Genomic DNA, 21,721 nt, shown 5'->3' with positions numbered 1-21,721 from the left:
GATCGTCAACGCTCTCATGGTGCTCGAAGTATCCACGCGCTGGATCGCGTACGGGAAAGTGAGCTGACACTGCTTCATGATACACAGCTGACTTAATAGAAGTATCCAATGACCCTTCTCAACATGATCGACCTCGTCCTCGTCTTTTTCTGCGTCGTGACCCTCATCTTCGTCTTTGCCAGCCCATGCGGCGAAGGGACTAGGAGTACGTACGTTGCCCTAAACTTGAGCTTACCGTGCAGGGGAGGAAGTCCTCGACACCATCCTCCTCGTCATCCGTAACGGTGTACAGTTCCTCCGTCTAGGTAACATCCTGCGCCGGTAAGTATCGTATGTCTGGATGCTTGTTAACACCAGGTCTGGCCACTCGCTATTCAATCCACCGCGTCCTATGGATCTGTCGCAAGCGCGTTCGGCCTCTGTGGGAATGGACTTTGACGTTGATGACGAGGAGGTTGCGGCCGAGCGCGCTCTTCGCGCGGGACACATTGGGGGAGGATACCAGCCAGTCTATGTCGATGAACCCCGCCACGACCAAGTAGGAGAGGACCGTGTAGCGTGGAGCCGTAGTTAGATTACTGTTCGCAGTTTCCACCATACTTCTAGACGACTTCATGCATGTTGTACTGCGCGCTGTGGCGCATCAGCCAGCAGATGAGCAGAACAGGCTGAAACCCAAGCGAAAGCCATATGGCTATATGGCTTTCGCTATGCGACCCTCATGACGCGAAGTGGAGGTCCAGCGACCAACGGGTGGAGGTTGGTGAATTTGTTTGCTTCTGCACTCATTTGCCCAAATCCTTGTTCCTCAAACTCGCCATCAGCCTTTCTCCCATTACCTCCCCCTCGCCTCTCCCATGCGCGGCATATCCGTCAAGCAGGATGGCCGGCTTTGTTCCCTCGGTTGAGAGGGTCCAGAACCGCGTGGGTGGATCTGATGAAATGGTCGAAACCGCGGCCCAACATCCCGCTGGCCCAAGTTATGCTTTCGGTAGCCGTAGCACGGCAGTGCTTGGAGTTGAAGGCAGACGATGGACTTGGAGATGGGTGATGATGAAACCCTCTAGATGTAAGTGAACTCTAGAGGCATCACTGACTCCAGCGATTCCATGGGGGATTTCCGAGCCATGGCGAAGCTATCCAATGTCACCAGATCGCCGTCGCCTCCCAATAACCGCCTCCAAAAGCCTTGTAGGTGTTAATGGGGCGGTAGCTCGCTGAACGAAAGAACGTTCTGCCCGTTATGGTGCCCAGCACCATCGAGGAGCCGAAGAGGCTTAGCCACGCACACATCGATGGCGAAAGCGGGCGGACAGTAGCCTCTAGGACACGTATGCGCGAGACGGCTGTTATCGTTTCCCTTGGCAAGGGCCGAGGTCAACGTCGGCTGCCTCAAGTGCTGGTACACCCATGCGGATCCCGAGGATCTTGCCTAGGTTGGTGATGTAGGTGGGGGGTGATGCTGATCGCACAGGCGTCTCTCCGCTGTGGCCAGAGCCTCAAACCCATAATGCGCATCTGAGCAAGAACGACTATCAAGGCTCACACTCGATCGACACATATGATTCACCCATTCTCCAAATTTCTAGCTCCCCTTACGTGTCGGGTAGCCGTCTAGATGGTGCGTTTGACAGTTTTGCCACGGTGTAACGCTTTCCAGCTGGCTCGACGAGTTTGCTCGTACGACTAGAGGGCACCACCCATCTCGTCAACCTCATTCCTAACCCCGAGTTCATCGCCACCTCTTCCTCGGCCCCAATTTCTGTCAAACGGGTGGCAGAGCTCGGCCAAAACTCCACTGATAGGCGGCGACATGTCGACGTCGCGATGGATCCTTACAGCTGGGGACGCGCCGCGATCGTCGACGAGGGGGGTGGCGTGTGGCTTTGGTGGGAGGAGAAGGAGCTCTTCAACGGACGGCTAGCCAAAGTCACTAAGCTGTGAGCGGCTCACCTGCCTGGTACTTCGCTGATGACAGGGTCAAACTACGCAGTTCTGTTTCAGACGCCAAGGACGACTTCTTCCGTGTCGCTTTCGGTGTCCGTCCCGACACGCTCCTTGTCTTGTCCCGCCACAGCATTGTGGAGATCGACACTTCTGTAAGCTCGCGTCTGAGCAGTGCTAACTTGTCTCAGCCAGCCCCTATTTCCAACCGACGCATCATCACACTGTTCTCCCTCCAAGATCCTTCCGAGACTTTCACTGCGATTGGACGATCGTCTTCACTACGAGGAGGTGGTATCATCTACGTGTGCACAACGAAGCACGTCCTGTGGATCGACCCAAGTGGGACACAGTCTCCATTGATGCGATGGCGCCACGAGTTGGGAGGCGAGCAGGATCAAGACTTGCGCTTGGTCGTGGTTTCATCAGAGGACGCTCCGGCCGTTGGCGGCGAGACGGTGCTTGTGTATCAACCATCATCCGGGCGTGTCCATGGCACGCTCACACTCACATTCGACAATGGCCTCCCAGCGCTCATATCTGACCCTTGGGTACTCTCAGTACCTCAGTCGGGCGAAATCAACACCCTCGTCGGGTTCACGCTCTCTCCCTCGAAATACAGAAAGACCGACGGGGCGGTGATGCTCGTCTCGACTGGCAACGACACGTTCAGCGTCAGCAAGCTCTCTATGTCGCAGGACAAGCGATTCGACGATGAGAGCTCACAGTCAAGCTATCCGCATATTGACATTCCATCCCTAGCAAACGGTCTGCCTGCCACAGAGCCGGCAGCCGGTACGACGTCATCCAAACATTTGGCTATCCCGGGCCGGTGGGCATGGTTGTGTAAGTGTCGGGGGGCGATGGCGGCAGTGCTGATGCCAGCCATCAATGACGAGACAGCCACCCCATTGCTGGATCCTGCGGAGCTCAGCGTGTACCTCAAGGATCCCAAGGATCATTTGGACACAGTTGCAACTCGGTGAGTCGGTCATATTTTGCCCTGCTGACCTACAGTGCAGAGCTTGTACGTGCAGCTGCGTATCTAAATCCTCCGACGACGCGCTCTCATGTTTTGCGAGGCGTGAATTACCAAGAGTCGTTCTCGGCCAGTGACATCGCGAGTGCCACTCTATCCTCCCACGTCGAGTTCTCCGCCACCAACGGTACGCTTCTTGGGGATGGTGTCGGGGAGCTCGCCGCATCAACTCCCAAACGGCATAAGGAGGCAGAACGTGAGCGAGCAATGCGGCGGTTGCGCAACGACTTGCAACTGAGCTCTAAGCTCGTGTACCCGACCGACCCTCGCCGGCCACAGGCGGTAAGAGCTCGTGGCCCCACCGTAGACGAGCTTTTCGCCGAGGCGGCTGGCAAGTTGAGCCTGGACGAAAGAGTCCCGTCACTCTCCTTCGCGGTGCTCCCTCCGCCTCCCCATATAGCCTCACATGGAGAAGGCTGGACACCGGTGTCATCGTCCCAGGACACGAGAACAGCACATGCTCTCCTCCAGGATTGGGAACTTGGCACCGACCCTTGGCAGCACGAGTGGAAGCCCTCTCGGCGCTCCACATCGCCTATAACCTCGCCACTGAGGCGCGACCGTACGGGCCCATCTGTGCGCCGCGTCCCGTCTCAATCAACGGTCCCTCAGGTAGCGGGCCGCCCTGTTAGCCCCCACCCACGACTTCACCCTCAATCTAGCCCAGTGAGGAGGTACACCTCAGCTCAGGTCCCCACACAGAGACGTGGCAGTCCTACTTTTGGTCGGACGCCATCGTCTCCCACTGCCCTCAGTGACCCCGATACCTTCCCGCAGACCCAGATCGAGCGCGGAGCGCATGGTGCACGTCCGGAGGCGGCAACCAAGGCATCGAAGAAGAAGGTGACCAAGCGCCGACATGGTTTCTAGCATGCTCATTCTATACATGTACTATGTCTATTATGTATTACTCCACTGCTGCTTACGGGCTTCCACCGAGGAAGTTGATTAAACCATCCAGAACCAGCTGCTGCTGGAGGACGTCGGAGTCAATATCCTCCTCGTCGACGTCGAGGTAGCTTGCACGTTCTGGCTGTCGGCTTCACGTTGGACAATACACTTACCCTTGAGAACCTTCACGACATCATCCATTGACAGGCTCTTGCGCGCCATGAGTGAGTCGACATGTGCTTTAATCTTGAAGTCAGCTTGTGTGCGGAATCTGACAAATGTTGGACTCACCCCGTCATCCTCCATACAAACCCAACCCAAGATGACATCAGCAGTCTGAAGCGCAAACAGGCCGGAGTCGAGACGCATCAGATACCATTCTTGATTCTGCTCGTCATCGATCTCGGCCCCAAGCCTAGAAATCTCCTGATCGTCAACGGGACCCCGTTCCCACAACTTACGGCTCTGGAGGAGGCGATCTGCCGCTCAACAATACGCAGCTTCGTCTGCGCCAGCTCACGCAGCTCCAACAGGCGGTCAACCTTCTCATAGTTGGCCTCGACAAACTTGGCCACCAGTCGCAGCCTCGGGGAAGAGTCTGACGGTAGGTTGGAGAACAATGTGGCGACGATGCGTAGGATGCGCTCGTCGTCTTCGAAGTTGGGTGATGCCTGTCGCTTCTTCTTGTCTGCCTTGGCACGATCAGCACACAGAAGTGACCAAGAGCCTCACCTTGCCCATGAAGAGCGAGAACAGGGTCTTAAGGCCGAGCATTTCTACGAAGCGCTCACAGCTGTTGGAGCCTGCCTCGCTCTGGAGAGCATAGTCGAGTACCTTCAAAGCCCGAAGACTGGATAGTTGCTTCTTCCTGTGGGAGTCAGCTCGGTTCAGGACAGCTGAGCCCACTTCAAGATGAGGAGCAGCAACTCGACGCCTTCTGCCTCAAAGAACAGCTCGCGTCCTTTCGAGGTGGATACCAAAGAGCACAGACAATCAACAATGTTCTCCATGAACTCTTGCTCCTCGCCGTCCTTAGGTTCCGTCTTGCGGTATTGCTAGTTTCGTCAGTTCCGATGAGTTAACGTGTTCTCACAGCAAGGACCATGAGCAGCGCTTCCACAAAATTGAGATCCAGCGCTTTGACAACGTTTGCGCGACGCTGCAAGAGAATCGAAAGGATCTCCGAAGCGTACTGCTTGTTGCTGTCAAACGGTGACTTGCTGATGCGTCCCAACAGCCACGGAAGAACCTTGGTGGAGGACACCAGCTGGTCGGCCAGTGGCGGCATGAAGGTGAGCAGGTTCTCAAACATCCCCAGTATGTGGAAGACTCCCTGACGATCTGCTTCCTCCGCCTCGTTGAGGCGCAGGAGATTCGAGGCCAAGAGTTCGAAAATTGAGTGATTGAGCTGGTCCATTAGGAAAGTCACCGGGCGCCCTGATACTCACCAGCTCGTCCACGATCTGCGCTAAGGCAAGCCTTGTTGCCGCAGCACCGTCGACGTCATCCTCATCCAACTCGTCCTCCTCCTCACCAATGTCCTCGTCTGTCAACTCTTGAAGAACCTCCACCACGTCGATGGCGATATCCGTGTTCTCATGACTAAGAAGGTTGGCGAATAGATTCAGGACACCCGAGCTGATTAGCTCCGGGTAGTACAGAGCTGGGTTCTGTGTCAATGGCAGGAACTGCTTGAGCATCGCGTCCAAGTCCGCCTCCGAGTCGATGAACCTGCTCTGTCAACACGGCTCCTCTTAACTGGAAGACAGCAGAACCCACTTGGTAGGATCATCGGGATACTTTCCGCGTTGTTCGGCATTCTTGGCTACAATCCGCTCGAACTGGCCGACCAGTCGACGTACGGCTGGCAAGGTCAGACCCGAGGCCTGTATGTCAGCAGATGGTGATCTCCACAACGTACTTCGCCTTCAACATCCCCAGCTTTGTCGAAAATGTCGAGAATGTTCTGGCTGTCAGCGTTCTGCTTCGTCCTCTAAGCTCGCACAGATTGCTCTTCATTCAGGCCGCCGCCAAAGAACCGTCCATCCTCATCATCATCTTCAAAATCATCCACTGGTTCTTCCGAGATTCCAAGATGGCCGCGATCTTCGTCATCGTCCTCCACTCTAGCGGCTCGCGCGCCAGACTGGGAGGAGGAATCCACACTTTCCGGGTCTGGCTTGAATCGCTTCAAAACATCTGCAAGTTGAGCTCATTTCGGAAACAGACTGCCCACCAGCTGACGGAAGATCTGACATCTTCCTCTTGGAGCCCTTCCCCACGGGAAGGGACGGGAGCTTGAACATTTTGTCAATGTCCATCTCGGAATGTGCTTTGGGGGTAATAAGAATCTGGCGAGAGATGATATCGAGATCGAGAGCATACAGTTACTGCCTTGCCTTTGTTGGCGGAGGTGGAGGTTCAAAAATGGTTCCGCCAGTGTGGGGTATGCGGGGGAACTGTGACGTTAACCCAGCACGGATGTGTTGATGTGCATCTTCCTTCCTTCAATTGTACCACATTCCCAGAGACTCGGTTCTCTCTCGCTTATCGTGGGCTTCCAGCCACTACAGTGTCACTGGTATCCATGTCGACGTTGTCTGTAAACGCGAGGGGCTCCATGGCCGAGAGGGACGTCGAACCCTCGATCCAAGTCCTAGCTCGCCACATTACCACTCGACCACCAGCCGCCGACATTAATGAAGCCCGATCGACACTCAAGCAGTCGATCACAACGAACGAGGTAGGATGCTGCGCAGAGATGATGGGTTACGTCGGGACTGACCGTCCTCTAGTCTTCCTTGCACGGCATCGCGGTCAGCAATACCCCGGTAATCACGCACCAACTGGACGAAAAGGCGAAGCTCAATCAACGCTCCAATTCAGCACAGCGTGGGGTCAAGGCGCTTGCAGATGACTTTGACGTGTCGTCTCTAGATGTAAGCTCCGTTGTCGACCAATACTCATCTACCCCAGAGGGTCACGGAGGTCGAGACTTTCCGAACGACGGCCTCTACTCTCCAATCATCCCACCAGGCGCAGACGCTCGCTAGAACGACGGCCACGGCCGTGGAGAACCTCAAGCAGCGGTATGACCTCCTTGTGCGCCTCGAGGATGGCGTATGGTCTGGGATGAGCGCAGACCCATCGATTGTGGCCGCTCTCCTAGAGCTTGACGGCCAACGTCAGGAAAATGCAGGAGCAGCCGTGCAGATGGCTTTGGCGGTGAGTGTCCATCGTATGGATATGCTGACTCTCAGGCGAGGTGCACTGTGATGCGTACAATGGTTACTGAGCAGCTTTCAACCGCTTGGAATCAAACCGTGACTGTCAGCAATACGGACGGAGGGCTGCCGACAGCTAACGTACGGTCAAGTGTGACCCTATCAGCACCCAGAGGTAGATCCATGCGCAGTGGTTGCATTGACAGCAGCTCCTCGCTCCACGCCGTACGCCAAACTTGCGACCCATGCACCGAGCTACACACTCCTCGAAGTCTCCGACGCTCTGGACACTCTCAGAGCTCTTCCTGGCCTTCTTCAAGACCTTCATGCTCGCGTCATTCGTGGCCTTGTCGAGCCCCTGGTTCTAAACGACACCTGGCGGCCAGTTGAGAGCCGTGACGACCACGGCATCGGACTGGAAACTACGATCGTTCCGTCTCAAGATCGGGAATGCGTAATCCAGAACGTGAAGACTGTGCTCGATTTCTTCCAGGCCGTCCTGCCTCAAGGATGCCGATCTTTGAATGAGAGGCTGCAACAAAGCGCTTTCAGCTTGGTCCTGAACCGCCTTCTCATTCCAAGCCTACCAACATCGCTCTCCAGCCTGCCGGAATGGCTCCGTCTTGCCCTGCAAGCAGCCGAATCGGAGGCGTCGATGAGTGCCGACGACAACAAGGCCGGGGTTGTTCGCTCGTTCTTGAACGAGGAGGCCGGACAGGTCTGGCTGCAGAAGCGAAGGGTCGTTTCCCTGTGCGAAGCACGACGTGTGGCGTACGAGACCTGGTCATCGTGGGCATCGGAGACTGTGGAACTCAACGCTGTGCCACACATCCCGCCGGAGACCGAGGCAATTTCGCAACCAATCACCCAACACGAAGAGGATGACGGCTGGGGTTTCGACGAGGATCCGAAGGCAGCATCTAGCAGCCGGGAAGTCACACCTCAAGTGGACGCCGACGATGGGAATGACGGGTGGGACTTCGACGACGTTGCTCCGCCTCCAGCTCCGACTCCGGCTCCTGTCCAGCCTCGCAAGGTCGCAAAGCCCCGCGAAGCTAAGCGACTGGGCAAGAAAGCCACCCTGAAAGGAGCGCGGCATGGTTCCCCATCTCCTCCCCGTTCTCCATCCCCTCCAGCCGAGAACTCTTCGCCGCCTGTTCAGTCCGTGGTGCCAACCGGTCGCCGCACTTCCAACCCCGAGATACCAGTGCTCTCGGAGACGTTCAGGATTTCTATGGCAGCCAACACAGTCATCGGTCTCGCTGCTTCAACGCTGGACGAGCTCATAAACGTCTTGTCCCTTCAGTGAGCGTTCTCCTCTCTGAGTTGTGCTTACCTGAGACCGGCGGTCCACTCGTTCAGCAGCGTGTCGCGGGGCCTTTCGGAGCAGTTGGCTGAAGCACTGGACCTAATCCGCGCGAGTATCCCTGTCGCGCAGTCAACCTCTATCGAACGCAATCCCATCCACCTCATCCAGTTGTCAAACGACTACAGGTACCTCAGCTCCAAGCTCGAGACAATCAAGACTGACGTCGAGTGGGTGGACCGCACCGACTGCGCTCGTCGCTTCTCGACCGCAAGTGTCATCACCTTGGAGACATTTGTCGCTGGCCAATCCGCTGTGCTATCTGGCCTGCTGGATCACGCTAAAGGGTTCGCGGACACGACAAACCCTAGCTCTTTCATGCAAGTCGAGCACGCTGTTCTGCAGGTGGTTACATTTTTCAAGAACATAGCGACGCAGTTAGCGGTGAGCTCTCAATCCCAACAGCGCTGACAAAACCAGACATACGTCGATGGCGAAGTATACCACACTGTCTTGGGCAAGCTGGTCGAATCATCTGTTACTGGGATCCTCAGCAGCGTCCTTGCGCTGGAAGACATCACGGAGCTGGAGTCGTTGCGCATCGGAAGTCTGCTGAGCTCTGTCGAGGCTCTTGGCAATCTCTTCCAGCGCGACCACGCCAACGTGTCTACTGTTGCTGCCTTCGTGCCAAACTGGATCAAGTTCGGTTACCTCAATGAGCTTCTAGTGAGCATGGGATCGATCGGATATATTCTAATGCCCAGCGCGCAAAGCTCGTGGAGATCACCTACCTCTATGACAACGGGTCGCTCGTCGACTTTAACTCCAAGGAGCTGGGTGGGTTAGTTCGTGCGCTTTTTGCCGACAGTCCTCAACGTGCCACTCTTCTGGACAAGATCGAGATGTAGCCGTCGTTGAGAGGAGCGACATGCATCATCTGCCAATAGTGCATGCATTGTATGTCTGTTTACTATGGCCACCTACGTATGTACGTTTGCACCGTGCGCGGTACATACGGGAAACTGGTTCATGAGTCCCAAACAGCACAATTGTTGGGCTTCATGTGGTGCCGTGAATGCGTTCTATGCTGAGCCCACGGAACGAGGAATGCCTGTGCAAGCGTCATGAGGAATGCGGGATTACTAACTGGATCTGTAAAAGTCCTGTAAAAGTCCTCATCAAGCACGGAGGGTAAAAATTAAATATGAAGGTGATGATGACATGATGCCGGTGGTATGACCTCTCTAGCTTCTATCCTTCCATCCCAAGCTCAACTGATATCCAGTACACGGAAACAACATCGTGGCGACGAAGTACGGATTCATGCAGCTTCTGTAACGGATGGATACCCTTAATTGTGAGTGCTTCCACCTCGGCTTGATGACGGTGTTACGATATTCCCTCCCACCCTGGGTGACAGTGATGTCTGTAAACACAAACACACAAGCTGTCAGCTTCGCAGCGGTACTACTATACAATGTAAGAATTCGGGGCTGGCATACCTAACGGGCTTCAACAGCGATCAGATGACCTATTATGGCCCATTCTTACGTGTTCTATTGGCCTCAGGCAACAGATAGGAGCCTGGTTGCGTACGGTAGGAAGACTTAATTCCAGTGCCGGGCATTGCGGTTTCTGGGGTTTGGTAGCAGCGTCCACAATAGCACTAGCATCGCCTTAGATGGTGGTGGAGTATGATGAAGCGAAATTGATAGATGGCAGCGTGTCAGACAGTTCAGATAACAGTACGTAGCAGAGCGCCCCTATCAACAGCCTCTAACTACACAAGGGCACAACACAAGTTCTGTGCACAACTGAGGTTGTGTGGATGCGGTATAAAACACAAGTACAGCTGTACGTACAGCTGGACTGCACCCGGCTCTGCTATAAGTGTAACGGATGCAATCAAGTTCAGTGAGTTGATTGCTGTTCAATGGGGCCAGTAAGCCAAGCGCAATTTGGGAGTGTATCGCTATGTATGCACGTTGCACTTTCAAAGTACGAGGGCGGCCACAGAAATTACGTACGACTGCATGATGTCCTGGTATCAACGCGGTATGAAAGCAATTTTAGGTGAATGCGCAGGGTATGGATAATTGCTATCAGCCCGTCACTCGACCCAGCCGTATTATCATAATAGTTGTAACACCGAGTATAAGACCCTGCGGACACTGCGATCAGTGATGGAGATCCTCCAGAACTTGTGGGGCAGTGTCTTGCTTGCAACAGGTTTCGAATCAAATCCTCCACTGATTGCTGTGTGGAGGCGGTTATGTCTCCCGTTCAGCAGCCTAACGCATTGCCTATGACATATATGTTCTCTGCCTGTGATACTTGCTACATTCGGAGCACAGCACTAGTGAGCTTGGTCCGTAGCTTGACAGCTCGTTGAAGTGACAATTAACACCCAGTCTCGCAACATATTTGAGTGCTTGAACATCCATGGGAAAAATTCACGTCCTCTGTGGTAGTATCGGACCAGAGTGCATCACTCCAACTTGAACCTGACATGTATCTATCTGGATAGCGAGTCTTCCGGATCTGATATTATACACTTTGTGCGAGTTTAGCCCTCAGGGGCCGTACGCTGGGGAGAAGCCTGCTTAGCAGCAGGGCCACTCACTCACACAGTCGTTAAACAGCAGCCATCCGTTGCTGGCGGAGGAGACTACATTGATGCCACCAAGAATATCACAAACAGTGGATGGACCAGTGTCTGTGTGGGAAACGAATTCACGTCGACGAGTGGACTGCACATAAGTGGGGGGTCAGCCTGAGTAGATACGCTCATCAGTGACTTTGCGGAAAAGAAAGATTACTGTAACAGGTATTTATTGAGTTTGCCTGCATGAAATTCTTGTTCCGGTAATAATTATTACTTATCGGCTCAGCCGCCTGTCAACACCGCCCAAATTGGATTTCGATCTCCCTTTTCTGCCCGATTTCATTCATAGACCTTGGCTCATCGGAGATACATTGGAGCGAAGCATCTATGATCCATTTCAGGGTTATGAACGGGCGCAACGACCACTACTCACACAATGACCTTTCCTCATTTATGGAGCGATATTCTCTATTGAACCACATGACAGCGTCGAGCAGCACATGTGTGATGACACACCGTATCCATGGTATGCAAGTGTGAAGCATTCATTGACACTGCTTCAGTATCAGTGTCGTGTGCTGCAGTCGAATTTGTTAACAGATTCGACTTCCTACTTCATGGAATTGCAAGATGTTACGGGTAGAAGATGCTCTTGAGGCTCACCTCATGTGTGCTTCATAGCGGCTTTCCCAGGATCATTTGATCAGATCCGCAAGTCTAATCAGTGATCGCATGAAATGAATAACTAATATCAAGGAAGTGATCATAACTCTGCCCCTGGCGTTGACGTCTTTCCTGGCATTCCCTCGTCAAGGGGTGATTGGATACCTAACCCAAATTTAATCAAGTAGAACATGGAAGTAAAAAGTAGGAAGATCACTAGTTTGTTGTCAGGAGCTCAAGATGTGTTCTGAATACAAAGGCGTCTGTCTCTACCCCTCATCAGTTTAGCTTCTATAATTCTGGTAGGGTAGCAGACTCCCATACTTCGCACATACGTATCTGATATCACGCACACACGGCACATTGCCCTGAGACGACGGTAATGAGAACATGGGACCCTCGTGGAAAGTCTGCCAATCTTGGACTTGATTTGTTTAAACTGTCCTGTCGTGCTCCCGAATGTTTCCACCTTGAGGGGATAGGTGCATGAGCAGCCTTGCTCATTCGCTATCCATGACAAACGACGAATCCCGAAGCCTTGTTTACTTGATCGATGTGTTCCAAATAGGGCAACCTAACCTGCCCTGCCCGCGGTGATTGTTAAACTCTAGCCAAAAGGCTCATGGATGGTAGAGCAATCTTCGTGCCGCCTGCAGATCCAACTTTCATAGGGGACGCGACGATATAGTGGCACTGGTAGGAAATATGGCTGCAACAATCGTACCTTATTCCCATGTTTTCCCCACTGGCAGTCGTGGTTGAACAGAGGGACATATACCGTGGCACCAGGTTAAGCCTAGCCCTCCCAGAGTATGGCAGGTCCTTCGTGGTCTACCTTCATAATGGACTGTCGTTGACTTTTATCACTCAATCTTCCAAAAGCGCCTTCATTACCTGTTGACTTGTTCTCGTCAATCGAGCTGAAACGTTACAGGGCTCGGCCAGAAAGGTTGGACCAGAGTTGCCTGAATAGGATCTGGGTTGATGATGCATAAATCCTCTGTCGCTCATGCGGCGTGTGATGCCCTGCGCAGAACGCGGAAGCGGGTGTATCAGAGAAGAGTGGTACTTGAACATATGACAGCAAAGAGACGAGACGCAGGAAGGGCATGGTTGATAGAAGCATGATGGATATGACTACGTAGACCAGACGAACGAGGAGCATCCGAGCGTCTGTGAATGTTATGTTAGACAAGGGGAGCCAGGCTACCGGTTTAGTAATTTAGTGACGAAGAGCCTGCTGGGGAACGAGGAGAACAGACACAAGGGTCAGAGGCTTGAGGTGAAACTTGGGAAAGTGGGCTGATTAGCAAGTGTTGCCTTAGTTAGAAGCGAGGTGACTTCATGAGTGTTGGTCCCGGTGAGGCTGGTCAACGCGCCATCATCACTTCGGGGAGCCTGAGAAGCACACCCTCACCAGTCAACTGACTGCTGACTTGCCAATGCGTAGTAGGCCGCTTCGTCCTCTTTTGACGGGGAGACATTGTGTCGGGACCACCCATGTGAATGGATCCCCGGCGACAGAAGAGAGGAGGATGCGGTCGCGATGTGGTAATGGAGGGTAAGCGCGTTGGTGCTGAGGTTGCCGAAGGTGCGGGCATTGGTGCCGGGGGGGGGGGCGACAGTGGTGTGGAGGGGTGGGGCTATTTTTCGCAACAACTCAACCTTGGCGGTAGGCGGGTGGCGGTGGTTGGGTGCGAGTGGTAAGTACTCTTGGTGACCTAGTTCGTTTACCCCATTTGTGTTGTTTTTCTCGCCGTGGGAAGTGTTTCAACAATTAACCTTGTTGAACGGCAGTTTGATGATCGCAGGCCAAAGCAGGTCTGCATCAGCATGGACTCGTAGCAACTGACGCCCATGAAGAGAGGGTTCATGGTGGCGGAAACGAGGGAAGGCCGTAGGTAGGGGAGGCGTTCATGACGGGGCGCGGCAAGAAGATGACTTTTGGGTTGATGATTGACTATGAGGTACCCGACCCGGCCGACCAACTCTGGGTGATAAAACTTGACGATCACCATTTGTTTGACAGGTCGCCGCGCCACAAAGAACGTTATCTCACACAACAACTGTCCACAGAAGAGGCTTTGGTCATTAAAGGCCTACCTAAACGCTTGAAAATGCGCAGGCAACAGTTTGCGACGTAGTGTCAAGATTACTCTGACGACAGACTCGTAGTGTTTGTCGCTAGGAGAGCACGGCGGAGCCGATGGAGACCTTACCTTTTCGTGGCAGAGGGAAGGGCCGGGAAATATAGGCCAGTCGTTGTGAAGAGCCTCTAGATGCCACCGCCTGTGATTCACACCTTCTCTCCCTGGACACACACCCCATGGTGCAGCTCAGGCTGGGTGCCGCCTCTACTACCCAAAATACCCACCGGCCATCAGTCTGGAACACTTCATTGTGTTCGTGTTGGTGTCCAGGTAGTCCTACTGGGGTTACCGGACCAGAAGCTGAAATGCGTGACCAAGAGCAAGGGCGGGGAAGGTGGGCTGAACCACGGCATGATCGACCACGATTTTCAAGGAAGATTAAGCGAAATTACAAGGCTGAACGTGATTCTCTAGATGTCAGGTTCTTGAGAGGCTTGTAGCTTATGGAAGGCGATTGCTGACGCAGTCGTGGGGGATTTCCGAGTATTGAGCATTGGTCCGGTTAACTTCGAAGGCGGAAGTACATTCTGGAGGAATATTGGGGGGGCCTTGTTGTGGGTGAAAATCTGAAAATAGCAAGTAATGTGCTTTGGAAAAGATGTGCTCATATCAGATCATGACATGAAAGAGGAGCGAGCAAGGATCGAGGAAGGTTGATCGCCACGATCGCCACAGACACGATTCAGTTGAGGTCGACTGCCAAGTGACATCCTGGCAGTTACGTAATGATAATATATGATGTGTCATTCTACCATCCTCCCTATTACCCACGTGGTATTGTGATTATTGGACGCGCGTTCGCCAGCGTCATCGTTGTGCGCGACTCCTTGACAGTCGCAACATCAACACGAACCTTCCTCACCGTCTCTCATTTCATCTCGACTACACTCGATTAACAGTCGCTCGAATCGCGTTTCAGTGGCTTCTGCGCAACTTCCTCAAGCGCTTCGCGCGAGCTCCCGTCCTCATCATTTCTATCTCTCTTTTCTCTCTCTCCTTTCCTCCTTACTGTCAAATCAACAATGTCGTCAATCGGAACAGGTTACGACCTCTCGGTGTCTACATACTCGCCTGACGGCCGTCTCTTCCAGGTCGAGTACGCCAACAAGGCTGTGGAAGCAGCTGGGTGAGTCCAGAACGTCACGCGCAGGTCTGACGAGTGACAGTGTTGCTGTTGGGCTTCGCTGCAAGGACGGTGTTGTCCTCGGTGTCGAACGCCTTCTCCACTCCAAGCTGCTCGTCAAGGGAGGAAACCGCCGTATCCAATCGGTCGACGAGCACATCGGACTGGCGACCGCCGGTCTTCTCGCCGACGGTCGCCATCTTGGGAGCCGGCTTCGCGATGAGGCTTACAACTTCCGGGACACGTACAATTCGCCAGCCACAGTTCAGGTGAGCCCGCGCATTCTACGCCAGGCGCTAACCTTCATAGATCCTGTCCGACCGCCTCTCGGGATACGTCCAGGCGTACACTTGCTACGGTTCTGTCCGTCCGTTTGGTGTCTCGAGCCTGATCGCTGGTGTTGACAAGACTGGGCCTCGTTTGTTCTGCATCGAGCCCTCGGGAGTCTACTATGGGTATCGTGCATGCGCCGTTGGCAAGGGCAAGGCGCTTGCCAAAACGGAACTCGAGAAGATTATTGCGCGCGAGACGGATGGCGGGAGTGGCATCACTGTTCGTGAGGCTGTCAACGAGATTGCTCGCATGTGGGTACCTTTCTGGGGCTTTTGGCTGATCGCAGTATCTACCTCGTCCACAATGACAACGAAGACCGCGAGTTCGAGCTGGAAATGACCTGGGTTGGCCCAGAGACCGGGTTTAAGCACGCGGCTGTCCCGGCAGACCTGCTCGCCGAGGCGGAGGCAGCCGCGAAGGCCGCACTCGAGGAGGGAATGGAGGAGGACTGAAGAGGTAGGTAGAGAAGGTCTCTGTACAGCAATGCATGTCTATACAACAGTTGTGTGTTAGCTTCTACATTCTCCTTACACCAAGGCGACACGACCGCGCGCCATGGCCCCCCGCCAATTGCGCATGCCTCCGACGCGACTCGACGTCTGCTTGCGCTGGATTTGGGCAAACGCCTCCAGGACGTGGGACGGCAGCAGCGGTTGCCGAGCACTGGGCGGTGGCGCGAATAGCGAACGTGGGGTTGGGTTAGCCCCGCCAGTCCCGAAACGACGAGAGTCGTCTGGTTCGGCAGATGGGGACAGATCGTTCCTTGCACGCTTTGTCGGCGAGCTTTCCAAGCTTTGGAGCTTGCGCTTGAGCGGCGATGCACTGGCAGCCAGACGACCACTGGATGCAGGCTGCGAGCTCTTCTCAATTTGCTCGCGGACTTCTAGAGCAGTTACGCACAAGGAGCGGACCATCTCGAAAGCGAGGAAGCCAAGGATATCGACGATATCGTCGTTGGGCCGCACGTCCAGGTAGGCACTGAAGTTGATGAAGTCGCGGAAGCGCCGAGCTGACAGTCAGCCTCACACATGTGGGCAAAACAAACCTTTGCGGTATGTAAACGACGCTTGCCGACAGTCCGAGTAGTGGACGTACTCGTCCTTTGTCATCTTCTTGGTAATCTCGTCTGCGTCCTGGATGGGTCAGAGTAAATCGTTGGACAAATACCCTGCCACACGTACTCGGAGGCGTTGCATGCTGTCCTGGTGAGCTTGAAGCTCGTCGTCGTCTTCTTCCTCGTCGTCTTCGTTTCGGTTTTGTTGTGTCGGCAGCGAGCGCATGAAGTCGGAGAACGGGGTGAGTAGCTCCCAGGAGAGCTTGACGATAGGTTTACGCCCTTTCTGGTTTGCCTTGTCTGGCATAGTCAGCGATATGCTACAACCGACGCAGACGAACCTGTCTCCTCAACATCAACATCGCCGTCCTCCTCCTCCTTGGCCTTCTTGCGGACGTCCTTCCAGCTGAGGTACGTCCGCAAGCGATTGACCTTGCCACGGTCATCGCGGATGAGGAAGATCAAGTCTTCTGCCGACAAGAAGCGAGAGGAGCGGATGTGCGTGAGCAGCCGAGCGCGAGTGACCTGTGACGGGTAAGCAACGCCCACCCGCCCACCACAGGCTTACAATCTCGATGATCTGCCCGCGGACAATGTCTTCCACGAGCTTGACAGTCTCCGGCAAGGGGTCTTGGACTTCTCCGAACACGAACATCTTGTGTCAGTCAGAAGTCCCAAACTCGATAGCCCACCATCTGTGAGATCTCATTCGTGTACTTGTAGTCTTGCTTGCCCGCTGCTTCCAATCCGGCAGAAGCCGTTGGCGCGCCTTTCTTCTTCTTCGAGTTCTTGCTCGACTTCTTGGAGCTTTGGCCTAACCCCTCATCATCGTCGTCGTCACCGTCAGCGTCCCCATCTTCGTCCGGCTCGGGCGATGGAGAAGCCGACAGCCTTCCGGATTCACCGGGGCGCCCACCGGCACCCGACGCCTGCGCTGCAGGCGCAGTTGAAGAAGGACGCGGCTGCAACGGGATGGCCGCAGTACTTGAAGGGGCGGGAGAGTTGGATGCAGAGGGAACAGCACCGGGCAGCGCAAGACCGGCAGGTGGCCGCTTGGCCGTGTTGGGGATGGCGAGGCCCGACATGGTGGCCACAAGCTGAATAACGACCTGTCGCGGAAAGGCTTGGATGGGGATTAACGAGCCGCTTTGATTGTGAGAGGATAGAGGGATTGGGGGGATTGGATGTATAGATGGAAGGATCAATACGTGAGTTATGGCAACATTGAGGGATGAATGATTCCGTTTGCCTCCACCCTCGTTCTAATGTGTGTCCGCCCTGATTCCGCTCGTCTCTGCCAGAGTCTTGAGACTTAAGGCTGCCTCCGGATCCCAAACATAGATACATACATGTAAACCAGCAGCAAGCAGCAAGCAGGAGACAAATATTTTGGGTTGCAGAAGGGTAATGATCATCTCTGCTCAACGATACTTTCCTGCAATTGAAGAACCGATCAAAAACCCAAGCAATGACACCCTCCCTGGCCGCCTAAGATGCCAGACTCAGCGGCAGTCGCCAGATGCGAGTGACGCCATCGTCAGAAGATGCAGATAGCTGTTGATGAGCAGCTGGGCTTCACAGTAGCTCTTACCATGTCTTTGCCCCAGTCAACTGCAATGACTTCAGGAGTAGGTGCAGTTGGAATCGCCAGCCGCGTCGCACAGATGGATGTTGTGTACCGTGCGTTGTTGGTGTCCCAGGTCATCACCCCAGCATGGCTAGAACCACACGCTAGGTAGCGACCATCCGAAGACAACGACATGCGGATGTAGAATGATCGGGTGAGGAGATCGGGGTGTGCATACCTGTAGGGCAGAATCGCCTCGAATGGATCCATAGCGTGAGCCGCAGACGGTCGAAGGACGTGGATCTGGGAATCGCCACAGAGGGTGTAGAGGTCGCCAGTACGTGGGTCCTCGCAGAGAGCATTCACGGACCGTGGGCGACGCGAAGGGTTCGCGCCAGACACCGTTGGGTCAGGGAGGTCGCCCGCCGAGGTGGCCTTGGGACGCTGAGAGGACATGGGAGCGGGAACGCGAACATCCCAGAGTTTAACGACGCTGCAGAGTCAGCACTCCACCGTTCTTGCACGGCCTTACCCGTCAAAGGAGCCACCGGAGGCAAGAATGCCAGGCATCGACTCCAGCGAGACGAGGCTGGTGATCGTACGGGAGACAGATCGCTGATGATCAGTACAAACAAACGACTTGGACTCACGGAGTCAACACTGGCGCGTCTGCCTAAAGAAATGTTGTGAGGTTGCCGCAACGTCAAAACAGGCCCGATGCCCGCAGACATGTCGATTGTAGGAGCTTGGTTGCGCCTCGTGCGACCCGACGGCCCATCGTGTGCGTTCGTACTGCTACCCCGGCACCGCAGATCGTACAGGTGGATGTTGCCATCACGACCTCCAGACACTACGATGTTCGATTGTGATGGAGTGTTGCTGGTTCGGCTGGTATCCAGCAGTGTGACTGACTTGATGGTAGATGTGTGACCAACCAGCTTGGCTACTTGTTGTGGGCGACAGCCGTTGAGGTCGTGAATCCGGATACTCTGATCCGCAGAAGCTGACATCTGATACAGTCAGCCTAGATCTTATCAGGACTTACAAGGCGTTCATCGTCTCTGGTCCACTTGAGGTCGAAGATGCCGTTGTTGTGGGCACTCCACCAGTAATCGGGCGCGTCACTCTCGAGAGGCTGGTCGACGTCAACAATCCGGATTGCGCCTTCCTCGCCTCCAATGGCCAGAAGACGCCGCCTCCCGGTTGCTGAGGCATCCTCGCCGGCCAGGATCTTGGCGGCGTTGTTGAAGGTAACGACCAGCGCTGGATCGTGATCACGGTCGCCCATCGCGCTGTTCAAGGAAGGGAGGGTGATGCTGCTTGGGCGGTGATGAGGAGTGTTGGACATGCCAGTTGTGAGTGAAGTGAGGAAGGTTGAGTGTGCGTGAGGACCTACTGAGAACCAGTCAGCTCGTACGTATTCCGTCGTACTCACACAAACCACGCGAGGATGGTTGCCCTAGGCGCCGCCGCTGCCTACGCCACACATTAGGAACAGACTTGGTTGGTGGTGGAGCTGGTGGGCCCGTGTCCTTGACCAAGCTGGCACCAGAGGCCCCCTGGCGGAGAGGGGTACGTGGGGCAAAGTAGTGCGCTATGTTTTCACGGCCGACGCCAGATGAAGGGTTGAGGGAGACACGCGCACGCTTTGAGGACTCGCTGCTGCTGGGACTGGATTTGTCTGGGGAATTAACACACGATTTGCGGCGCGTTTTTGGAGTTGTCGAGACGCGTCCATTCTTGGTGTTCTGGAAGATTGGATACAATCTGCAGGTAGCTTGCGTCATGTGGTCGATCTCGTGGTTGGGCGAAAGTGTCGTCAATGCTTCTCTATTTGGAGTCATTGTGACGACTAGAGAGCACCTTGTCTACTGCAATGCCACTGACAATGAGGTCGGCAGGTTGAGGGAGGATTATGAAAGGGTGGTCGAGGAGGATGTTCAGACTTGTTATTAAGCGCGTCGTTCGTTACATATTGACATCAACCTCCACTTTACGATATCCAGACGCGTCACAGTCAGTCACGTGACCTACAAGCCATTTCCCCAACCCTTGCATCCTTGTCGTCTCCCGAAAGGCTGCATATATACATATACATCTGCTGCTGCTTGATACTCCTCTCCTTACTTCGACCATGTTCAACATCATCAATTGCCATTTGCCTTGTCTCGTCGAGGTATTGGCAACTATCTGTTTGAGCTGAAGGCAGAATGCGAGCGCCGCAGTGCGAGAGGTAGAGACTGGAACAGGAACAAAGAGGTGGCCCAGTTCGGCTGTCTATCTCCGAGGCTTTTGAAAGTGACGTGGTTGAGTTTTCTCTCGTGCCCGTCAAGTGGAGGCAGTCAGTCCCCTTCTCGCCTGCCAAGTGTGCAGATGCATAGGAAACACGAAACTGGTCACCGAGACATCAGCGTGGCGAGTGCTCGGGACGGTGCAAGTGGGCGCTGGTCGAAAGAAATGATTCTCGAGGAGCGCAGTTCAAGGAACAAAACAACAGGGGTGACTGCATACGCAGATGATGTCGAGCTGGATACAAAATACGCAAAATCTACACAAAACGAGGACATGAGACGTAGGCGCGATGCGCAGTGCGCGTGAGCGAGCGAACAAGAGAGTGCGTGGGCGGGGCGATCATGCCGCGCGGATCGCGGGGCTGTTGTGTGAACGGAGCACGCGGTTGGACTTGGACACGGGTGTGCCCTGACATGGGAACGTGTTCTCCTCGTCGTGGTGCGACACTAGTGGTGGCAGTTGACTACTTGGTGGCAGAGCAGCACCGGTTGGGTCAAAGAAGACACAAAACCCAGGGTCGTGGATGGGGTCGCGCAGTCTTGATGATAGTCTCAGGCTCTCGCTCCAGACGCGCGAGGAGAGTGGTGGTGAAGGTGAGAGGATTGTTGGGGAACCGGCACGCGGTGTTTTTTGTGCGGTGAGACTGCTATGCGTTAGGTCTGCGGGTGGATGATGCATGGCGTACTCGTTGAGAAAGAGACGGCGTGCGGGGCTCTTGCCAGTCCCGAGTTCGTCTGTGGCCAGGCTCGCTGCGCTTACCGTCACGCGCTCAAGTGGGTTGGCGGTACTGCGGAAGCGGCGCTTTGGGGTCGAAGGCGAGTCTCTAGAGGGTGTGGGTGGCCCGCGCTTGGTGGGAAGGGAGAGGGGTGAAGGGCAGTGTGTCTTGATGGCACCATTTGGGTGCGGGACATAGTCGGCAAGCGGCAGCTCGATGAGCGGCGCGCGGCGGCGGGGAGGCATGGCGCTGGTTGAAACGGGTTTGACAGGCGGTCAAGACGGGCGCATGCGCAGGCTAAGAGTATGGCAGGTGGGTAAGAGTGAGCGAGGGGAAAGGGATGATTATGATGACGGAGTGAGTGGGGATGATGTTGACAAGAGAGTGATGGGTCACAGGTTAAAGGGTAAGTGCAGGTGACCAGACTCTAGTTGGCTGGTCAGGGACGCGGCCTCGAAACGGGAGCAAAAGTCTTCCTATGACATGGTAGATTCACAATCAACCACGTGTATAATGTATAACACGTCATTATGCCCGTTCCTGAATGACAAGCGTTGACCACCTTAACTCCACGGCCCACGAGCTCGACAAAAGTGAAATTCGATTTCGGCCGATTACGTGGCATTAATCACTGGATGGTATTTCCCCTCATTATTTCCCCACTTGAACCACTTGGTGTGCGGGACGGACGGATGGGACCCTCGGTCGAGGGTTATGTGTCTGAAATGTGAACGCTTGCATCATTGGAATTATTCGACCAAAGCGGATCAGGGGACTAGCCGAGTGCCGACCGACGCCAACACAACCACGACGGC

The 21,721-nt window shown here is 54.7% G+C and overlaps 8 protein-coding genes across 8 annotated transcripts; 4 read left to right on the top strand and 4 right to left on the bottom strand.

The window, feature by feature from the left end:
• Positions 1-16: 16 nt before the first annotated feature.
• Positions 17-574, top strand: CcaverHIS019_0603740 (uncharacterized protein; the record flags this gene model as incomplete). The annotated part of the gene is made up of 4 exons (XM_060602825.1): positions 17-58; positions 100-205; positions 243-321; positions 358-574. 4 exons carry the CDS (start codon positions 17-19, stop codon positions 572-574), a joined length of 444 nt encoding a protein of 147 aa, XP_060459180.1.
• Positions 575-1,243: 669 nt separating this feature from the next.
• Positions 1,244-3,853, top strand: CcaverHIS019_0603730 (uncharacterized protein; the record flags this gene model as incomplete). Its single annotated transcript, XM_060602824.1, has 10 exons — positions 1,244-1,376; positions 1,475-1,621; positions 1,661-1,940; positions 1,979-2,099; positions 2,136-2,790; positions 2,830-2,926; positions 2,962-3,179; positions 3,230-3,265; positions 3,485-3,610; positions 3,669-3,853. The coding sequence occupies 10 exons, from the start codon at positions 1,244-1,246 to the stop codon at positions 3,851-3,853; spliced, it is 1,998 nt and encodes a 665-aa protein (XP_060459179.1).
• Positions 3,854-3,905: 52 nt separating this feature from the next.
• Positions 3,906-6,180, bottom strand: CcaverHIS019_0603720 (uncharacterized protein; the record flags this gene model as incomplete). Its single annotated transcript, XM_060602823.1, has 12 exons — positions 3,906-4,012; positions 4,048-4,120; positions 4,166-4,300; positions 4,336-4,566; positions 4,607-4,742; positions 4,781-4,929; positions 4,968-5,282; positions 5,323-5,605; positions 5,654-5,760; positions 5,796-5,840; positions 5,880-6,073; positions 6,111-6,180. 12 exons carry the CDS (start codon positions 6,178-6,180, stop codon positions 3,906-3,908), a joined length of 1,845 nt encoding a protein of 614 aa, XP_060459178.1.
• A 314-nt stretch (positions 6,181-6,494) lies between these two features.
• On the top strand, positions 6,495-9,312 carry CcaverHIS019_0603710 (uncharacterized protein; the record flags this gene model as incomplete). The annotated part of the gene is made up of 7 exons (XM_060602821.1): positions 6,495-6,617; positions 6,670-6,813; positions 6,851-7,058; positions 7,308-8,403; positions 8,464-8,848; positions 8,885-9,130; positions 9,169-9,312. The coding sequence occupies 7 exons, from the start codon at positions 6,495-6,497 to the stop codon at positions 9,310-9,312; spliced, it is 2,346 nt and encodes a 781-aa protein (XP_060459177.1).
• A 5,532-nt stretch (positions 9,313-14,844) lies between these two features.
• On the top strand, positions 14,845-15,730 carry PRE10 (uncharacterized protein; the record flags this gene model as incomplete). Its single annotated transcript, XM_060602820.1, has 4 exons — positions 14,845-14,948; positions 14,989-15,214; positions 15,255-15,529; positions 15,565-15,730. The coding sequence occupies 4 exons, from the start codon at positions 14,845-14,847 to the stop codon at positions 15,728-15,730; spliced, it is 771 nt and encodes a 256-aa protein (XP_060459176.1).
• A 75-nt stretch (positions 15,731-15,805) lies between these two features.
• SPT3 (uncharacterized protein) lies at positions 15,806-17,417 on the bottom strand (the record flags this gene model as incomplete). Its single annotated transcript, XM_060602819.1, has 6 exons — positions 15,806-16,287; positions 16,324-16,411; positions 16,460-16,632; positions 16,674-16,857; positions 16,901-16,987; positions 17,025-17,417. The coding sequence occupies 6 exons, from the start codon at positions 17,415-17,417 to the stop codon at positions 15,806-15,808; spliced, it is 1,407 nt and encodes a 468-aa protein (XP_060459175.1).
• A 633-nt stretch (positions 17,418-18,050) lies between these two features.
• Positions 18,051-19,743, bottom strand: PUS7 (uncharacterized protein; the record flags this gene model as incomplete). The annotated part of the gene is made up of 5 exons (XM_060602818.1): positions 18,051-18,063; positions 18,138-18,392; positions 18,432-18,514; positions 18,945-19,294; positions 19,335-19,743. 5 exons carry the CDS (start codon positions 19,741-19,743, stop codon positions 18,051-18,053), a joined length of 1,110 nt encoding a protein of 369 aa, XP_060459174.1.
• Positions 19,744-20,530: 787 nt separating this feature from the next.
• Positions 20,531-21,151, bottom strand: CcaverHIS019_0603670 (uncharacterized protein; the record flags this gene model as incomplete). The annotated part of the gene is made up of 2 exons (XM_060602817.1): positions 20,531-20,837; positions 20,877-21,151. 2 exons carry the CDS (start codon positions 21,149-21,151, stop codon positions 20,531-20,533), a joined length of 582 nt encoding a protein of 193 aa, XP_060459173.1.
• Between the last annotated feature and the right edge of the window lie 570 nt (positions 21,152-21,721).

This window comes from Cutaneotrichosporon cavernicola, assembly GCF_030864355.1.
Source record: "Cutaneotrichosporon cavernicola HIS019 DNA, chromosome: 6".
NCBI classification, from domain to species: Eukaryota; Fungi; Basidiomycota; class Tremellomycetes; order Trichosporonales; family Trichosporonaceae; genus Cutaneotrichosporon; species Cutaneotrichosporon cavernicola.
This window is presented reverse-complemented; position numbering and strand designations above follow the sequence as displayed.